This window comes from Gallinula chloropus, assembly GCF_964237585.1.
Source record: "Gallinula chloropus genome assembly, chromosome: 17".
NCBI classification, from domain to species: Eukaryota; Metazoa; Chordata; class Aves; order Gruiformes; family Rallidae; genus Gallinula; species Gallinula chloropus.
In genome coordinates, this window is record NC_140102.1 from 2,544,367 (window position 1) to 2,559,706 (window position 15,340).

Consider the following 15,340-nt stretch of genomic DNA (forward strand, 5'->3'; position numbering starts at 1 on the left):
ATCATCCGGTCCAACCCCCCTGCCAAAGCAGCTCCCTGGCTCATATTGCACATGTCAATGTCCAGACAGGTCTGGAATATCTCCAGAGAAGGAGACTCCACACCCCCTGGGCAGCCTGTCCCAGGGCTCCCTCACCCTCATTGGGGAAAAGTTCTTCCTATACTCTAACTTGCAGCCATTGCCCCTTGTCCTGTCCCCACAGACACTGAAAAGGGGCTGCCCATTCCCCCTGTATCCCCCTTTAGTCTTCTTTTCTCCAGGCTGAACAGTCCCAGCTCACTCAGCCTTTCCTCACAGGGGAGATGCTCCAGGCCCAACCTGTGTGGGTTGTGGTAATTCAGGAGGCTAATCTACATCTTGGGACTCAGTTTAGAAGAAAAATGCCTGGGCCTGCAAGTTCCTCTGCTGCACTTTTTTTCCGTACTTAGTATTTACCACTGTGGTGCTTGGTGCAGAGCCAGAATAGGTGGTGCCTGTTTGATTCAGCGCCACAATTTAGTCTTCAGGTTTTGTAGACTAGATTTGTGATGTACTAAATGTGTGGTTTTATGTAACTGACTCAAATATGATGGTAAATTCAGAGGTAATATATTCTTTCTTTCAGTTAGTGGAAGGGGCAGAATTCAACAGAAGCTGCTACTGTGGATTGGATTGGAAAGGGGCTATATTTTATGTGATACTGTTTCCAAGTGTTTGGAAGTTGACACTTGCACCTGCTTCAAACTCAGCACTTCTCTTAAGATCTTAGCCACCAGTAGTGGGTTTCTGCTATTGGTTTCTGATTGAAATGTTAGGGTATCATCCTAGGTTGTCTGTGTGATCATATAGCTGTACTACACTCAGAAACTCTAAGAATATCACTTACAACAGGTCATCTAGTAGTAAATGAGTTTACTGTACTTCAATGACGATTAAGTAAAAGCTAAGGAGGGTGAGGTAGTCAGAGGGATGGGTATGGTTCAGCCGTGCCTATTTATTTAGTCAGCAGCATGAAAAGGAGTGGTGTGGTTGATGTCACAGCCATCTCCACTGGCCAAGTGAAAAAACACCCATCTACTGGTGCATTGTCAGTTTTCCTCTTTTGAGGAAAACCAAGATCCAGTGTCAGACATGTTGTCTGAATCTCTAGCAAAATGTCAAGGAATTAGCTCAGTTTCATTGCCCTGTTAGAATCTGAATTGTTGTTCCTTTTTAGCCTGAGCCCATCTAAGTAAAATGAATCAGTTCTGCAGCATGTTAGAATTAGTTTATTTATTTTTTTTAATTATTGAGTGTTTGCTGTCTGGTTTACTTTGTCTGTCAGGAAAATAAGCATATTTTTGAAATCACATTGCCTTTTTGTTTGTTTGTTTGTTTCCTTTACAGATGGATAATGATCAGAATTCCAATACCTCAAAGCAGAGATATTCTGGGAAAGTCCATCTTTGCATTGCCCGTTATAGGTAAAAAAAAACCCAGCTCATTACACATGTAATACATATTTGTAATATACAACATTTGGTTTTGCTTCACTTCTATTCATGCACTGATTTATTACCTGGAACCAATGTAATGGATAACAGACCCCTTTCCTGTTTGCACTGGCTGCATAGTGCCATGTCCACGTGCTTCAGCTGTCAGAGAAAGTTTAACATGGCATGGCTCTTCTACCCACCACTATATTTCTAGCCTTCACTGTCTACATGAATTGACTGTACCTCCTGCTTTACAGAAGATGTCTTGATCTGTTCTTACAAATTACTTTTTCATCAGCACAAGAAAGACTTAAAAGTTCTCCACATCTTTGCTTTGCATATTAACATTTCAGATATAAAGTCCTCTCATGATTAAAATTCCTGTGACTAACAATTTATATTGTAACCAAATGAAATATGGGGACTGGAAAAGAAAACCACACAACTGAGTTGGCTTTAATTCACTTCAAAGAATAAAGAAGACTGTGACCAGTGTATTCAGAGAGAATTAAGTGAGAAAAGTTTAAGTAAATTCTACAGAAAAGGATGTGGGTTTAAGTGTACAGCACATGAACAAATAGGTTGTGTTTCATGGCAGCCTGCTGGTGATAGTTACAGTTCACAACAAGCTGTCCAAGACTCCACTCAGAGTATCCATGGTTTAGAAGAGAAGCAAAAAGACTGAACAGTGGAGTTGCCTTGCTGTGCAGCCTTAGAGCTGTGCGGCGAGTTCTGCTCAGCATTCAGTTGTGTGAGGGTTTTAAGTCAACACGTTTTCCATCTGTATTCCCTTGCAGTTACAACCCTTTTGATGGACCAAATGAAAATCCAGAAGCAGAGCTCCCCCTTACGGCAGGAAAGTACCTTTATGTGTATGGAGATATGGATGAAGATGGGTTTTATGAAGGTACTTCTTTTTAATCTGTGAATTCATGCTAATTCATGCAGATTCAAATCAGTTCATCTGTCAAACACGCTCCCAGTTCTTTCCTTCATCTACTACCAAATCAGTTGCTAAAATTACCCCTATCATCATTGTGTTAATTAACAGAGTTTCTGCACCAGCAAAGCCGGTCCTTGCAGGCATAGCTAATTATAAAATATTTTATATCGTCAGCTTTTCCTACCGGCAAGATTTAAGTTGACAAGAAAAGCTTACTAGCAGTTCTGGGTTTTGCCTTGCTAAGCCTTTACATTCTCAAACAATGAATGTTGTTGCTGTACAGTTTTCACTTATATCTTCTTCCTTATCTTGTCCACTTGCAAGGCATCAACATGGCTCCTTCAAGGATTTTGATGGCATTGTTCTTTCTCATCAGGGGAACTTCTAGATGGACAAAGAGGACTAGTCCCTTCAAATTTTGTGGATTTTGTTCAAGACAACGAGACACGGTTATCAAGCACATTAAGCAGTGAACAAGATCAGAATTTTATCAACCATTCGGGTCCTGCTTTGGAAGGAGAGCTCTTGGAGATAAGTCCACCGAGTCACGTAGACTCTAGCGTGATCAGCAATGGCGCAGGGACTCTGGATGTGAACATTGATGAAATTGGAGAAGACATTGTGCCTTATCCTAGAAAAATTACCCTTATTAAACAACTAGCCAAAAGTGTCATTGTGGGCTGGGAGCCACCAGTAGTGCCACCCGGATGGGGAACCATTAGCAGCTACAATGTTCTGGTTGACAAAGAGATACGGATGAACATAGCCTTGGGAAGCAGAACGAAAGCGCTTATAGAAAAGCTTAACATTTCTACTTGTACCTACCGAATATCCATCCAGAGCATTACAAACAAGGGTAACTCAGATGAACTGCAGTGCACTTTGTTAGTTGGGAAGGATGTCATAGTAGCCCCCTCTAATCTTAAAGTGGACAATATAACCCAGATTTCTGCTGAGCTGTCATGGCTCCCTACAAATAGTAATTACAGTCATGTGATCTTTCTTAATGAAGAGGAATTTGACATTGTCAAGGCTGCTAGCTACAAGTACCATTTTTTTAATTTGAAGCCCAATATGGCCTACAAGGTGAAGGTCATGGCAAAACCCCATCAGATGCCCTGGCAGCTTCCCCTGGAACAACGAGAAAAAAAGGAAGCCTTTGTGGAATTTTCTACATTGCCAGCAGGTTTGATATTTTTCTCCCTACCCCAAAACTCACCAGTTAAGTTTCTCTGAAAATTCTATATTATCTAACCTTTGGTTTCATGCTCTAACCCCTGTCACATTCATGAGGAGCAGGCTAAGGATTATTAGCTTGTTTTATAGTATTTAAAATTTATTATTTTCTTCTTTCTTCTGCTCTTCCACAGCTTGTGTGACTTGTGTATAAGGAGATATGCAGCACAGTAATGCTGATTGAGTTAAACTTGTATGTTTACTGTCAATTGATAGTTTCAGTAACGATGTCCTCAGCTCAGACATTTACTCTCGTCTTAAATCATCTATGAGATAAGTGGTAGCACTGCCACGGACTCTGCTGCAAGGAGGAGCAGTTTGAACCTTGTGTATGTTCTGTGGAAGTCAAGAGATGCTGCCTTAGATAGTGGCTTGAATTTCCTGGGTATGCTGACTTGCTATTTGGGAAAGGCAGTTTGAGTGAGGTTTTTTTTCAGACCAAACACTTACCATGCTGTATCTCCCTCTAGTTGCTGAAGTATGGTAAAGCAGAAAAGGAGCTGTCCCCAGTTGAGTTAAAATGCAGTAAGGCCTCTGCTTTTAGAGCCAGAGATCCCAGAATCTTCCCAACCACTTCATTTCACAGAGAGCATCTTTATAAAAGCACGGAAACTTTTCACTGTTACAGCAAAATAAAATAGTAACTGTTGAAGTGGTTAGAGGCTGATGTTTGTATTTCAAAAGCTGTTGAAACAAAGGGAATGGGATGCTGATGAAATCAGTGGTGGGAGTTACCATCATAGTGTGTCATGGTTTTCTCTTGCAAACAATACTGGCTTTGAGTAATCGTATCTCTCTTCTATACTACAGTTTAAAGAAAGAAGTTAAAAAAAGACAAAGTATCTTTAATTTGACTAAAACTGGTTTTTCTCTCAGACTGCATTAGTTTTCCCCCTTAAATGCCATCAGTTGATCTAGATTGTAACATGTTTCAAAGATGATTTATAATATGCTGAGAGAGCCATACTGATTATTTTGTGTGAAGGAAATCTTTTGTGCTTCTCTCAAAGGCACATGGGGGTGAGTGATGGCACGTAAACCTTTAGTCATGGGGAATGTCAGGTTTTGGAGGCAGTGCTGCATGAACTGCAACACAGGCAGCTGCTAACGTCTGAACTGGTGTTTTTCTAAGGGCTTCAGATATATTTACAAATGATTACATGTTCTGGCTTTATTTGAAGCTGAGAAGTTTGCTCTTTATTAGTGGGTTTGGTGATTTCCTTCCAGGAAAGGATAACAGGAGCCACTTATACAAAAAAGGGAGGGGGGATCAGTGAGCAGTTTAAAATTTTCACACTGTATTAATCTCAGGAGCTTTTTAGGAATCCATAAAGCAGAACTGAACCTGAGATAGCTGCTCCCATATCAAAGTTAGAGAGAGCAAGTGGTTGCATGGAATGTACAGGGAAATTAGAGGTCACCTCTTCATTTTTCTCTTTGCGCAGATACATCATGGTTTGCATGATTTACACTTGAAAACATACTGCATCTTAGTGGACCAAAGCTGGGTGGCAGCTCTTTAGTTTCTGAAAAATTAAACTCCTCTTCTTGGTTCATCAAAGCATTAGAATTGCTTGAGATAAGTAGTTCTCTTTTGGGTGCCTGGATCTAAAAATAAACATGAATATACACAGGTCTGGGACCAATGGGTCTGTTGTGGTTTTTAAGCTTGTTTAGGTAATAAATTAATGATGACCATACTGTAGCAGAATTCTTAAACAAACGTTTATGTTGATGTCCAAGACCATCAAGACTAATCTCCCTTTTAATAATGGGGTAAAATACTGAGCCTTGGGCATTACAGTTTATTAAGCCTGTGTCTGTTACAGCCTGTGATGGTCAAGACAGACACTCTGGGGATTGTTTGGTTTTGTGAGAATGGAAGGAAGGTGACTTCTGCAGGAGCAGATTAATGTCATTGTCATAGACAAGATACTGGACTAGATACATTCCTTCTTGTAAGCTGAGGAGCTGTGCTGAATTGGGAATGCTGGCCATCAATAAAATAGGATGGTCAGGGAAGCTGAAAGTCAGTCCTAAATCAAAATCCTTGCCTTGGACAAGAATAGCATTAGGTCAGGTTGCATACTTTGGCCTTGAAGTTAAAAATACATTATAGGTGGAAGGGACATAGGCAAAAATTCCATGTTGTGCCTGTAGTGCCATGAACATCTCCTACCCTCTAGAGAAAGAAATTCAGCGACAGCAAACCACAGAAATGCCTTGACAGTTTGCCAGCATTTCTGGAGGCTGGGGCTTGTGTGGTATTTACACTGGTATCATGATCTGTTTCATAGCAGTGAATGCACACAGTTAAAATATTTGTAGCTTTTTTGGTAGATGAATAGAAATTGATTGTGCTCAGTTTGCTGGCAAAAGCAGCCTCTGAGCAACCAGGGTTTGTATTCTCCCAGCTGTTACCCAGAAATGACTACAGCTGACCCCTGCTTCTGCAATGGTTTAGCATGCAACACTTCTCAAGCTTTGACTGTTAAATTAACACAACAGGATGCCTGAAATATTCATGAACTAATAGTATCTATGGTATTTTTACTTTGGCTTTCTGTCTAAAGTAGAGCTATTTATAGTAGGGTAACAATGTCTTTTAATTAAGGATGTACTTGGTGTGCTATTACACTAACATACTGGAAATGCCTTAGAAGATTAGTAGGTGTATTTTTTTTTTTCCCCAGTGCAGATAAAAGATTTTATTCAGGTTGTGCTTTAAACCAACATGATGCCTGTTGAAAAGGATAAAGTTTTGTTTTGCTGTCCCCATCACTCCTTGTGTCAATGTGCTTCTGGCATATAAATCATGACTTAAAGCTTCCTGTAGTCCAGAGAGGCAGAATTTGAATGTGCTCTCTGAGTATGCATTCAATGCAGAGATATATACAGAAAAGTTATTTACTGTCATCTGCAGCAGTTTTCCCCTAAGTGCCACTCCTGGGCCTTTTTCTCCCTGCATTTTTGTGTTAACATTTTCTGCATTCAAGGTAAATGGCAATTACGTAGCCTGGAGGGATAAAAATTAGGCCAGGGCAAGTTGCAAGTACAGTCTACCTTGCAAAGAACTAGAGCTTGGCTATAAGCTGAGGGTCAGTTCCTGCTCCATCATGACCTGCTGAGTGTATGCTTCTGTTTCACGTAACACCTGCAATAAGGATATCTTGTCATCTTAATTTAAAAATGAATTGGGACATGCTCTGAGAAATGTCATTTTGTATTAGCAAGTGTGTCAGTTGACTTGCATAGTTCTGATCTAAGTCTCAATAGTGACCAGCCTTGTCCATCCTAGGTCCTCCAGCTCCACCTCAAGATGTTACTGTGCGGGCTGGGTCCACCCCTGCAACCATACAGGTGTCCTGGAAACCACCAACTCTGACAGCAACAGGGACCTCCCATGGCGCCAATGTCACAGGCTATGGTGTTTATGCAAAAGGTCAACGGGTGAGTTCTCCTTCCAGCCTTTCAGAGACCATCTACGTTAGGTGAATTTCCACTGACAGGTAAAGGCAACAATAAACATGTGGCAGCTCTTCCCTGTGTGCAGGGTTTTCTGTTTTCAGTGGAACCTGCTCTTTTGTTTGTGCATGACTTGTTCATTAGCTTCCTTTGAACACGTAAGCTTTTGGATAAATGGCTTCAAAAGATAAAAGGTAACTGGTGCTGATTGGTATGGAGCCCTAATGTGGTAACTGGTGCTGATTGGTATGGAGCCCTAATGTGGGCTCTTGCAGCCCATTCTGCATTGGAAATAACTCACTCCATGTTGAGAGCTTGAAGGTTGTACTTTATTGGGGTTGAGGGGAGGGAAACAGATATCTTCATGTTAGTAAGTTGCTTGTCTATGTGTTCAGGTGGCAGAGGTCATCTTTCCAACAGCAGAGAACACATTGGTGGAGCTAATGAGAATAAGGAGTCTGGAAGCAAAGGAAGTTACTGTTCGAACGCTCTCTGCACAAGGGGAATCAGTGGACTCTTCTGTTGCTGCCATCCCATCTGACCTACTGGTGCCTCCAACCCCTCACCCCAGAACTGCTCCCAAATCTAAGCCATTAGCAAGTGCCGGAGCCCCAGAAACCAAAGAAGAACATTTAGGTCCCCATTTAAAAATGGATGAGTCATGGGAGCAGACTCGTTCAGCATCCCCTGTTCATGGACATACGCTTGAGCCGCCTGCTCCTAACTTTCCCAGCCCGCTCCAGGGGAGGAGGTCTCCATCGCCCAACCGAATACTCCCTCAGCCTCAAGGCACACCTGTTCCAAACACTGTCGCAAAAGCCATGGCAAGAGAAGCTGCACAGCGAGTTGCTGAGAGCAATAGGGTAAAGGCAAACTTTCTCCTAGGGGATCTTTTGGGGTCTGGCTTTATTCATTATGGCACTTTCCAGCAAATATTTCTTATCACGAGTAGCATGAATTACACTGTAGCATGGATTGATCTGCACAGACTGGAAATTGTACTTTTGATACCCATACAGTAGGATTTTCACAGGGACAGAAATGTGTTTGGGTTAGTGCTTAGACACTCTTTAATTTAGGGTTAAATGTACTGACTTGCTTTGTTAACAACTCTGCTTTTGAAGAAGGTCTGAAGGATTGATAAGAAGCAAGTTTTGATCAAAAGTATCCTTGGAGGAGAGCTGAAAGGCTGATAAAGAGGAAACATGCTGCCCTAATTGTAGATGATGCAGGACTTACTAACCAATTAGTGTAAATTTAGGTGGGTTTTTCTAATCCTGTAACAAGGTAAATAGGTTGTAAATTCTGTGTGTAGTGGGCTGGTTTAGTGGAATTGCCACCTAGCACCCATCTCTGTGCAGACATGGGACAAAAAGGCTGACCTGTGTTTGTGAATGAAACAAAGGGAAAATAATTCTGTTCTGAAAACATCCTGGTTCAGTACAGAACCTGCTTTGGCAGGGGTGTTGGACTTGAACCCTTGAGGTCCCTTCCAACCCCTATGATTCTGAGATCCATCTGAGATCATGCTTTAAGGAGCAGCTAATTATTCCTAAACCCTGAACCTAAGCAGTTTGTTAAATTCTCTGCCTTCTTCCACAAATATGTTTATAACCATAAAGAGCATTGATCAGCCTTTGGTCAGCAGTAGAAACCCCACAACATCACTGGAAATGTCTCCGCAAGTGTAGAGCCTTCTTTCTGAATAAGAAAAGAAGAATTATTAAAATTTGTGCCTGGATCATGTAGGAGTCCAAAGGGAATCTTGTGCCTGTGAGAACTACTAAAATAGTTTGAAAGAGACCAAAACCAATGAAGTTCAGTGTAAAGATGGGCCAAGAAATAGGTAGATAGAAAAAAGTCCTGAGCAGACTTACTGTGAGAGCTAATCTTTTTGACACTGTGCAAAATGAGGACAGAGTCTCATTTCTACAGGGGAATCCAACCAGTCAGATATGAGACATGTTAGTATTCTGAACCCATCTTACATTTCAAAATTGCAAATATCAGGCTAGATGCACGTGAAGCACTACTTTCTATGCTGTCATGGATACACAGGCAATGGTCTATATTTGCTCTTCAAGAGTGCCCCTTTCTCAGTGCTACACCTCCACAGATGTTTACAGCTGCTTCAAACAGCTGCCATGTGAAAGCTTTTCATTACAGCTCCTTGTGTAGCTGCCAGAAGCATCACTGCCTGAAGCAGACTCCCTGCTTTCGAGATCGTTATGGCCCATGGCTGCTGCAGTGACTCGTGTTTGTGAGTTAATTTAAATCCCATACTTGAGGCTCTTGCATCAGCATAGCTGATGCACATGCATCCTGACAACATGGTCTGATTTTACTACCCAAACACACAATATTTAAATACCCTCAGTGCACTGGGCAGTTACTTTCTCACCACAAGCTGCTCACAACTGTGCCTTACCTGTTTCAAACTCTGGTGTCACTTTTTGTGTCACTTTTGGTCCTTCATCTGGCAGTCATTAGTTTTTGTGTCCAGTCTTTCAGCTCCCATTGTCTCTCCAAAATAACTCCATTAATTCTGACAGTTCACACATGTCTTAGGAGCCCCAACTTACTGACTTTTCCTGGTTTGGGATAGAATTGAGCCAGTGGGAGATGATACAGCTTTTGGGAAGCTGAATAATTCTGGATGAATTAGGTCTACTAATTCATAGGTGTACATGTGCATGTGTATATCTTTTTCTTTGTTTTATAAAGAAAGCAAACTGGAATGAGTGTAATAGAGGGAGAAAAGACATTTAGTTTCTTTGGTAGAATGAAGTGAAAGTTGATTTAGCAACCATATAGAAAAAAAGAACTGAAATACTTCCCCTGGTTTGGAAAATTGCTGACATAACACATGCTCTGAACCATGTTTAATTACATTAATTTCAGTGATGCTTGAAATGTTTAATTCAGGGATCTGGACAGAAGTTTACAGATGGATTCACTTTAAATTAAATCAGATTGTGCCAATGATATTTATCATGTTTAGTCCCCAGTAGAAGAAATCCTTCCCTTGCAGCAGGCTGGTGCAGAAGCTGTGTGTCCTCCCACTGCCCTTCATCCAGTCTGTGAGATGGCTCATGGTTATTGTCATGAGAGCTGGAATCAGTAGCTGAGGCTGAGAGTTACCTCAGAGCAGAGGAGGAGCTCTCTTTCTATAGCTTTTCTTTGTACAGAGGTGGGAATCACTGCAGTGGGTAGGTCTGCTGCCAAACCCCCTGCCCAGGGGAAATTACTGTCTTTGTGACCAGCCTCTGACTTGTGGAATACTGAGAGTTTTGACATAAGTGGCACAGGGGAGAAACTTTGATGGTCACATAGAAGCATATAATTATTTCTGAGTGAGAGTAATGTGAGAAGCAAAGAATTCTTGAAAACAAAGTTCGCAGTCAGGGGAAACTCCCAGCGCTTTAAACCAATGCTCTCACTGAGTCCTTATGTCTTGTGTTTGTGATTTCTCCCATTGGCTCCAGGAACAAACCTGCTTCACAATTTTCCATTTTCTGTTGCTTTGTTAGATGGAGAGGAGGAGTGTTTTTAGTGAACGGAGTAATGCAGCCCAGTATGCCAACTCAGATGACGAGGAAGATGGCTATGATTCTCCTAATGTCAAAAGAAGAGGGGCTTCAGTTGATGATTTCCTCAAAGGGTCAGAACTTGGAAAGCAAGTAAGTAGCCTGGTCATCTTCTTGTGTCAGGTGTCCAACACGAAATAAGCATTTTATGAAGCAGCCTGTCCAGGTCATCATCTGATTATTGCAGGCATATCACTAACTACATATTTAAAGCTAAATTGTGGGGAGGTAGATGAATATCCTCTTACTGGAGCATAACACTTGTCTAATGGGAACTGATTGCTTGGCACCATGCACCTATAAATTGTTTTCCCAAGCAACAGTCTGGAGCACTGGAAACAGAAAAACTGAAGCTGGAAAAACTGAAATAGAAAATGGGACTGGAATGTCGTGTTTGGGCTGTGGGTTTTTTCCCTATGATGTGTCACTGCTGGAAAAAGGGAAGGATTTTTTGTGTGGTCCATAAAAGCCATAACCTAGAATCCCAATTAGCAAGAAACCAACACTGTACACTTGGCATGCTGTAATGAATAGAAGGATGTTGCCAGAAGAATTTTGTGCATCTTTTAGTCTGATCCTGTTAATATTTTTTATCAAGATTTTTATTAGCATTAGACATGGCTGTTAATGGGAATCCTCCATGTCTGTCCTGCAGGAGGATAGACTGATTTTTAAACTCCCCAGTTTAAAATGCACCACAGGGAAGGGTGGCATGGATCACAGTTCTGTGGTATGTTAGTCTCTAGCAGACTTTCTTTGTGAACTTAAAAATTAGGAAGGCAATCTTGTTATTAGAACCACAATGGATAAGCCTGGGAGACAGTTTGCCAAGTCCCTGTAGACTGATTTGCCCAAGCAGTCAGGGCTTTTTTCCAGCATTATTGGCCTTTTATAACCTGTGCAGTGTAACCCACAAGTCTGTCGGGATACAGCCAAGAACCTAGAGAACACGACCAAGATTCTGCTGGAATGGAAATAATAAAAGTTTAGTATAAAAGTCACAAAGTTTAGCTGTGAAAAATGAGGCATTAGAATATAGCCTGGTCTTTTAACTTCAAAAAGAAACAAAAACCATTGTTTAACCTGCAGTGGCCTTTTTTCTAAGATGATCCTAATATAGTGTGTCTGAAGACTTGCAAAACATTTATGGGCTTGACACCAAGAATTACTACTAAAGGCTTCACCCTACAATCTTTTTAGCTCCAGAATTATCTTCAAAGAATTACAAGAATAGAAAGTCTCCTGTATTTGGAGGACAAATCCATCTTCGATTTGGAGAAATTGCTTATTATAGACATTTTCTTCTCACTGCTGGGATTGATTGGTATCAGTGTGTTACAGAGCTGTTGGGCTTGATCTGGTACCAGAGAAATTATTTTATTATCAGTATTTCTGGGGGAAGGAATGAAGTCATTTCCAGCATTCTAGTACTTCTAGAATATTTGATTCTTCAGTCAGATGTTTCCATCTGAAAGTTTGTCCTTGGAAATACAATGACTTTAGTCTATGATCTGATTTGGAAGATGTAATGTTTAGCAGAGGCCACTCCTATTTAACATTAGCAATTCAGTAGAACATACTTTTTCCTCCTTCCAATTGGAAACCTATAGGAACTTGAAATACTTGGCCCAGTTTTAAAAGACAAGGTTTTAGCCCATCTATTCCTACAATGCTTAAAAGAATTAAATCTTCAAATTCCATCAGCGAGCTGTGTCATACAATGATGGTAACATCCCACAACAATTAATGCTGATCACTTTTAAATTACAATGTGATGTAACAAACAGCTGTGAAGAACAGATGACATGTGAATTATCCTAGGGCTTTTACAGTTTGGTCAGCAGGTCCACTGATGCATGAAGGACCTGTTTAAATCAAGGGAATTGAATCAAGGCTGAACTAGATTTAGTGCTGTGAACGCAGACATCCTTTTTTGTATCACCTCTGGGATCAGTGGATTTCTTGAATTTGGAGCACAGATGGGAAGAGAACCCTGTATGTGCTTTTTCCACTTCAACAGAGCAGCCACGTGATGTATTTTAATGTGGGTGTTAGTGTGCTGTTCAAACCTAGGGAGTGCTCTAGTCCTCTTTGGTGTTACACAAGGGTTTTCAGCTTTGCAATCAGTAAAGATTTTCCTCTCTCACCATATCAACCAGCCTCACTATTGCCATGGTGAAGAGTACCACACAGAGAGCAGCAGAGGTTCTGACTTGTCTGATATTATGGAAGAAGACGAAGAGGAGCTGTACTCCGAAATGCAGCTGGAGGATGGAGGAAGGCGGCGAGTCAGTGTGACCTCACACAACGCACTTAAGGTAGGTGTGACTGCAGAGGAACCCTAGGAGTACCTCCATGTTTTGATTCTTCCTTCAAAGCATTTCTTTTACTCAATTCTGAATTTTGCAAACCATTAAACCCCACACTGTCCTATAGTCCTAGAACTGATATCAAGGCCACCTTAATACATTTATTGCTTTCTGTTTGTTGATCACTGTTTCATAGCTGATATTTTAACGAATTGACTGTTCTCCTATACGTAATTGTTGAAGTTGCAATATCTGTTCTAGATCTGGGGACCTTTTCCTAACCTATATGACAATGTACTTACATGCTCTACCCAGACAATGAACTGTTTCTGAGCGTAATTTATAAACATACATACATAGAGGGGGGAAAAAAAACAACTTGGGTTTTTCCTGTCTCAGTAATGTGTCTGTTTCCAGTGCTAGTCCCATCTCTCCCTCGGGCTGTAAAGCATGCCTGTAAGAAGGCAGTTGGGTCAGCTTTGATAAACACAGGATCAGAAGTCCTCATGCTCTGATTATTAAGGCATCACCAGAGACAGTAGGAAATACTTATCAAAAATATTACTTTTATACTACACAGGAATATTATGCGTGAAAGAGAACTTTAGTATAACAATTAAAGCATACATAGAATGTTAGACCTACCCAATACAGGATATGTATTTCCCATAGTATATTTCTACATGGAAATTATATTTGCTTTTTATGTGTCCAGCAATTACACTAAATTGTATTTTCTTAGAAAGTTGGATAATTTGAATAAGGAAACCCACAGGTTGATTTTTCTTCCAACATGCTGCTATGTAACTTAAACTATTCTGTTTTCTCCCTCATGGAAAAATTTTGACCATTCTTTTAACTGTGTTCTTGTACTATAAATTCAGTCCTATTATTCTGATACTATCTGGAAAGAGACAGGTACTTTCTCAAAAGAAAAAAAAGTTCAGTGTTTCTATTATTCTGCTAACAAAGGCTGAAACTGAAATCCTTCTGCATTCTGTCCCTTTCCTCTGGGAAAAGGAGAATTATCCCTAGACTGTTTTTATTCTTTATGCATCAGAAAGTATATTTACTTCATGGTTTTAATTTAGTTTTGCCAATGTTGATATTTAAAAAGAAATGTCTACACCCTGATTTGGTGTAGTAAATAATTTTAAACCAGTTGAAGTCTGCAGTCATACTGCTCTTGATGGAATACTGTATGTGAAGGGTATGGTTGGTTGCCTCATTCTGCAGAAGTAGAATTCAGTGTGTTAGGGAATGACTCTTGGATGTTTGAGTCTCATTTGGAGAATATAGCCCACCATGCTGATAATTTTCTGATAAAAAATGCAGATCAGATTCTGATCCCATGGTACTCAATAACTTCTCCCTTTCACTAGATCAAATTTCACTTCACATCAGCAATTACCAAAAGAAAAAAGGAAAACCCCATTTACTGAATTTTCCATGATGTAACCAGATTCTTGCTCCTTTTGCATCTGGAAGTTGTCAACCATGCCCTTGCAGCTGTAACTGACTATTGTCTTCTGAGTTAAAAGATGCCCCCAGTGTAACAAGAATGCATGCAGATATGTATTTGCTTTATTGGGAAGTTATTATTCCCTCCAATGATTCTCTAAAACAAAGGCTCACATGGGTGATCAAGAGAAGATTCAAGTCCTCTGAGCTGAGTGTTCTAAAGAGTGAGATATTTGGGCTCTAATCAAAACTATCCTTCATATTTATTAACTTTTTTCCACTTTTATGGCAATTTGTCTCAAGAGTTTCTTGAGTGTCACACACATCTTAAAAATGAATGCAAATAGGTGAAACAAATATATTGATAAAGTAACTTAGGAAGTCCCCAATGCCCTGAACAGGGCAGACATTCAAAACCCAGTTAAGTTTAACATGCTCAGAGAGAGAGGTATTGCTGGAGTTTCCAACATGATCCCATCATATTTTATGGGTGATGTTGTGTCCACAGACCGACCTGATCTGGGCATTGAGTAACATATAAGGAAAGATGATTCCCATGACATAGAATCTGTAAACCATGTCAATCAATACCAACATCTCCTGCATCATTATTCTGTGGTCTCTTCTCAGAGTCCACAAAAGAAACTGAGTAGGATTCTTCTGTTACACCAACCTGTCTTTTGTGTAAATGTGATAGAAAAATCGCAACATTTATCTATCCATTCAGTTAGAATGCTTATTTGATCCAAGCTGAGATAGTTTTTACCTACTTCTGGTATAAACAAAGATTTTACTTACTTCTGCTAATAGGCTGATTTTTAAATATTGGTTTTATCAAGCAGGTACAAGATTATGATGAGAGATTTGATGGCAGTGCAGCCCAAG

General features: G+C 40.4%; 1 protein-coding gene across 6 annotated transcripts in view; it reads left to right on the top strand.

The window, feature by feature from the left end:
* Window positions 1–15,340, top strand: part of RIMBP2 (RIMS binding protein 2) — a gene marked incomplete at both ends in the record, with an annotated part of 52,085 nt that overhangs the window by 16,866 nt on the left and 19,879 nt on the right. For all 6 annotated transcript variants that reach the window (XM_084272159.1, XM_084272160.1, XM_084272164.1 and 3 more), the window contains 7 exons: window positions 1,366–1,442; window positions 2,252–2,361; window positions 2,774–3,583; window positions 6,932–7,083; window positions 7,494–7,961; window positions 10,629–10,778; window positions 12,845–13,003. In XM_084272159.1, coding sequence (XP_084128285.1) covers window positions 1,366–1,442; window positions 2,252–2,361; window positions 2,774–3,583; window positions 6,932–7,083; window positions 7,494–7,961; window positions 10,629–10,778; window positions 12,845–13,003 — 1,926 coding nt within the window. The remainder of the gene's footprint in view (window positions 1–1,365; window positions 1,443–2,251; window positions 2,362–2,773; window positions 3,584–6,931; window positions 7,084–7,493; window positions 7,962–10,628; window positions 10,779–12,844; window positions 13,004–15,340) is intronic.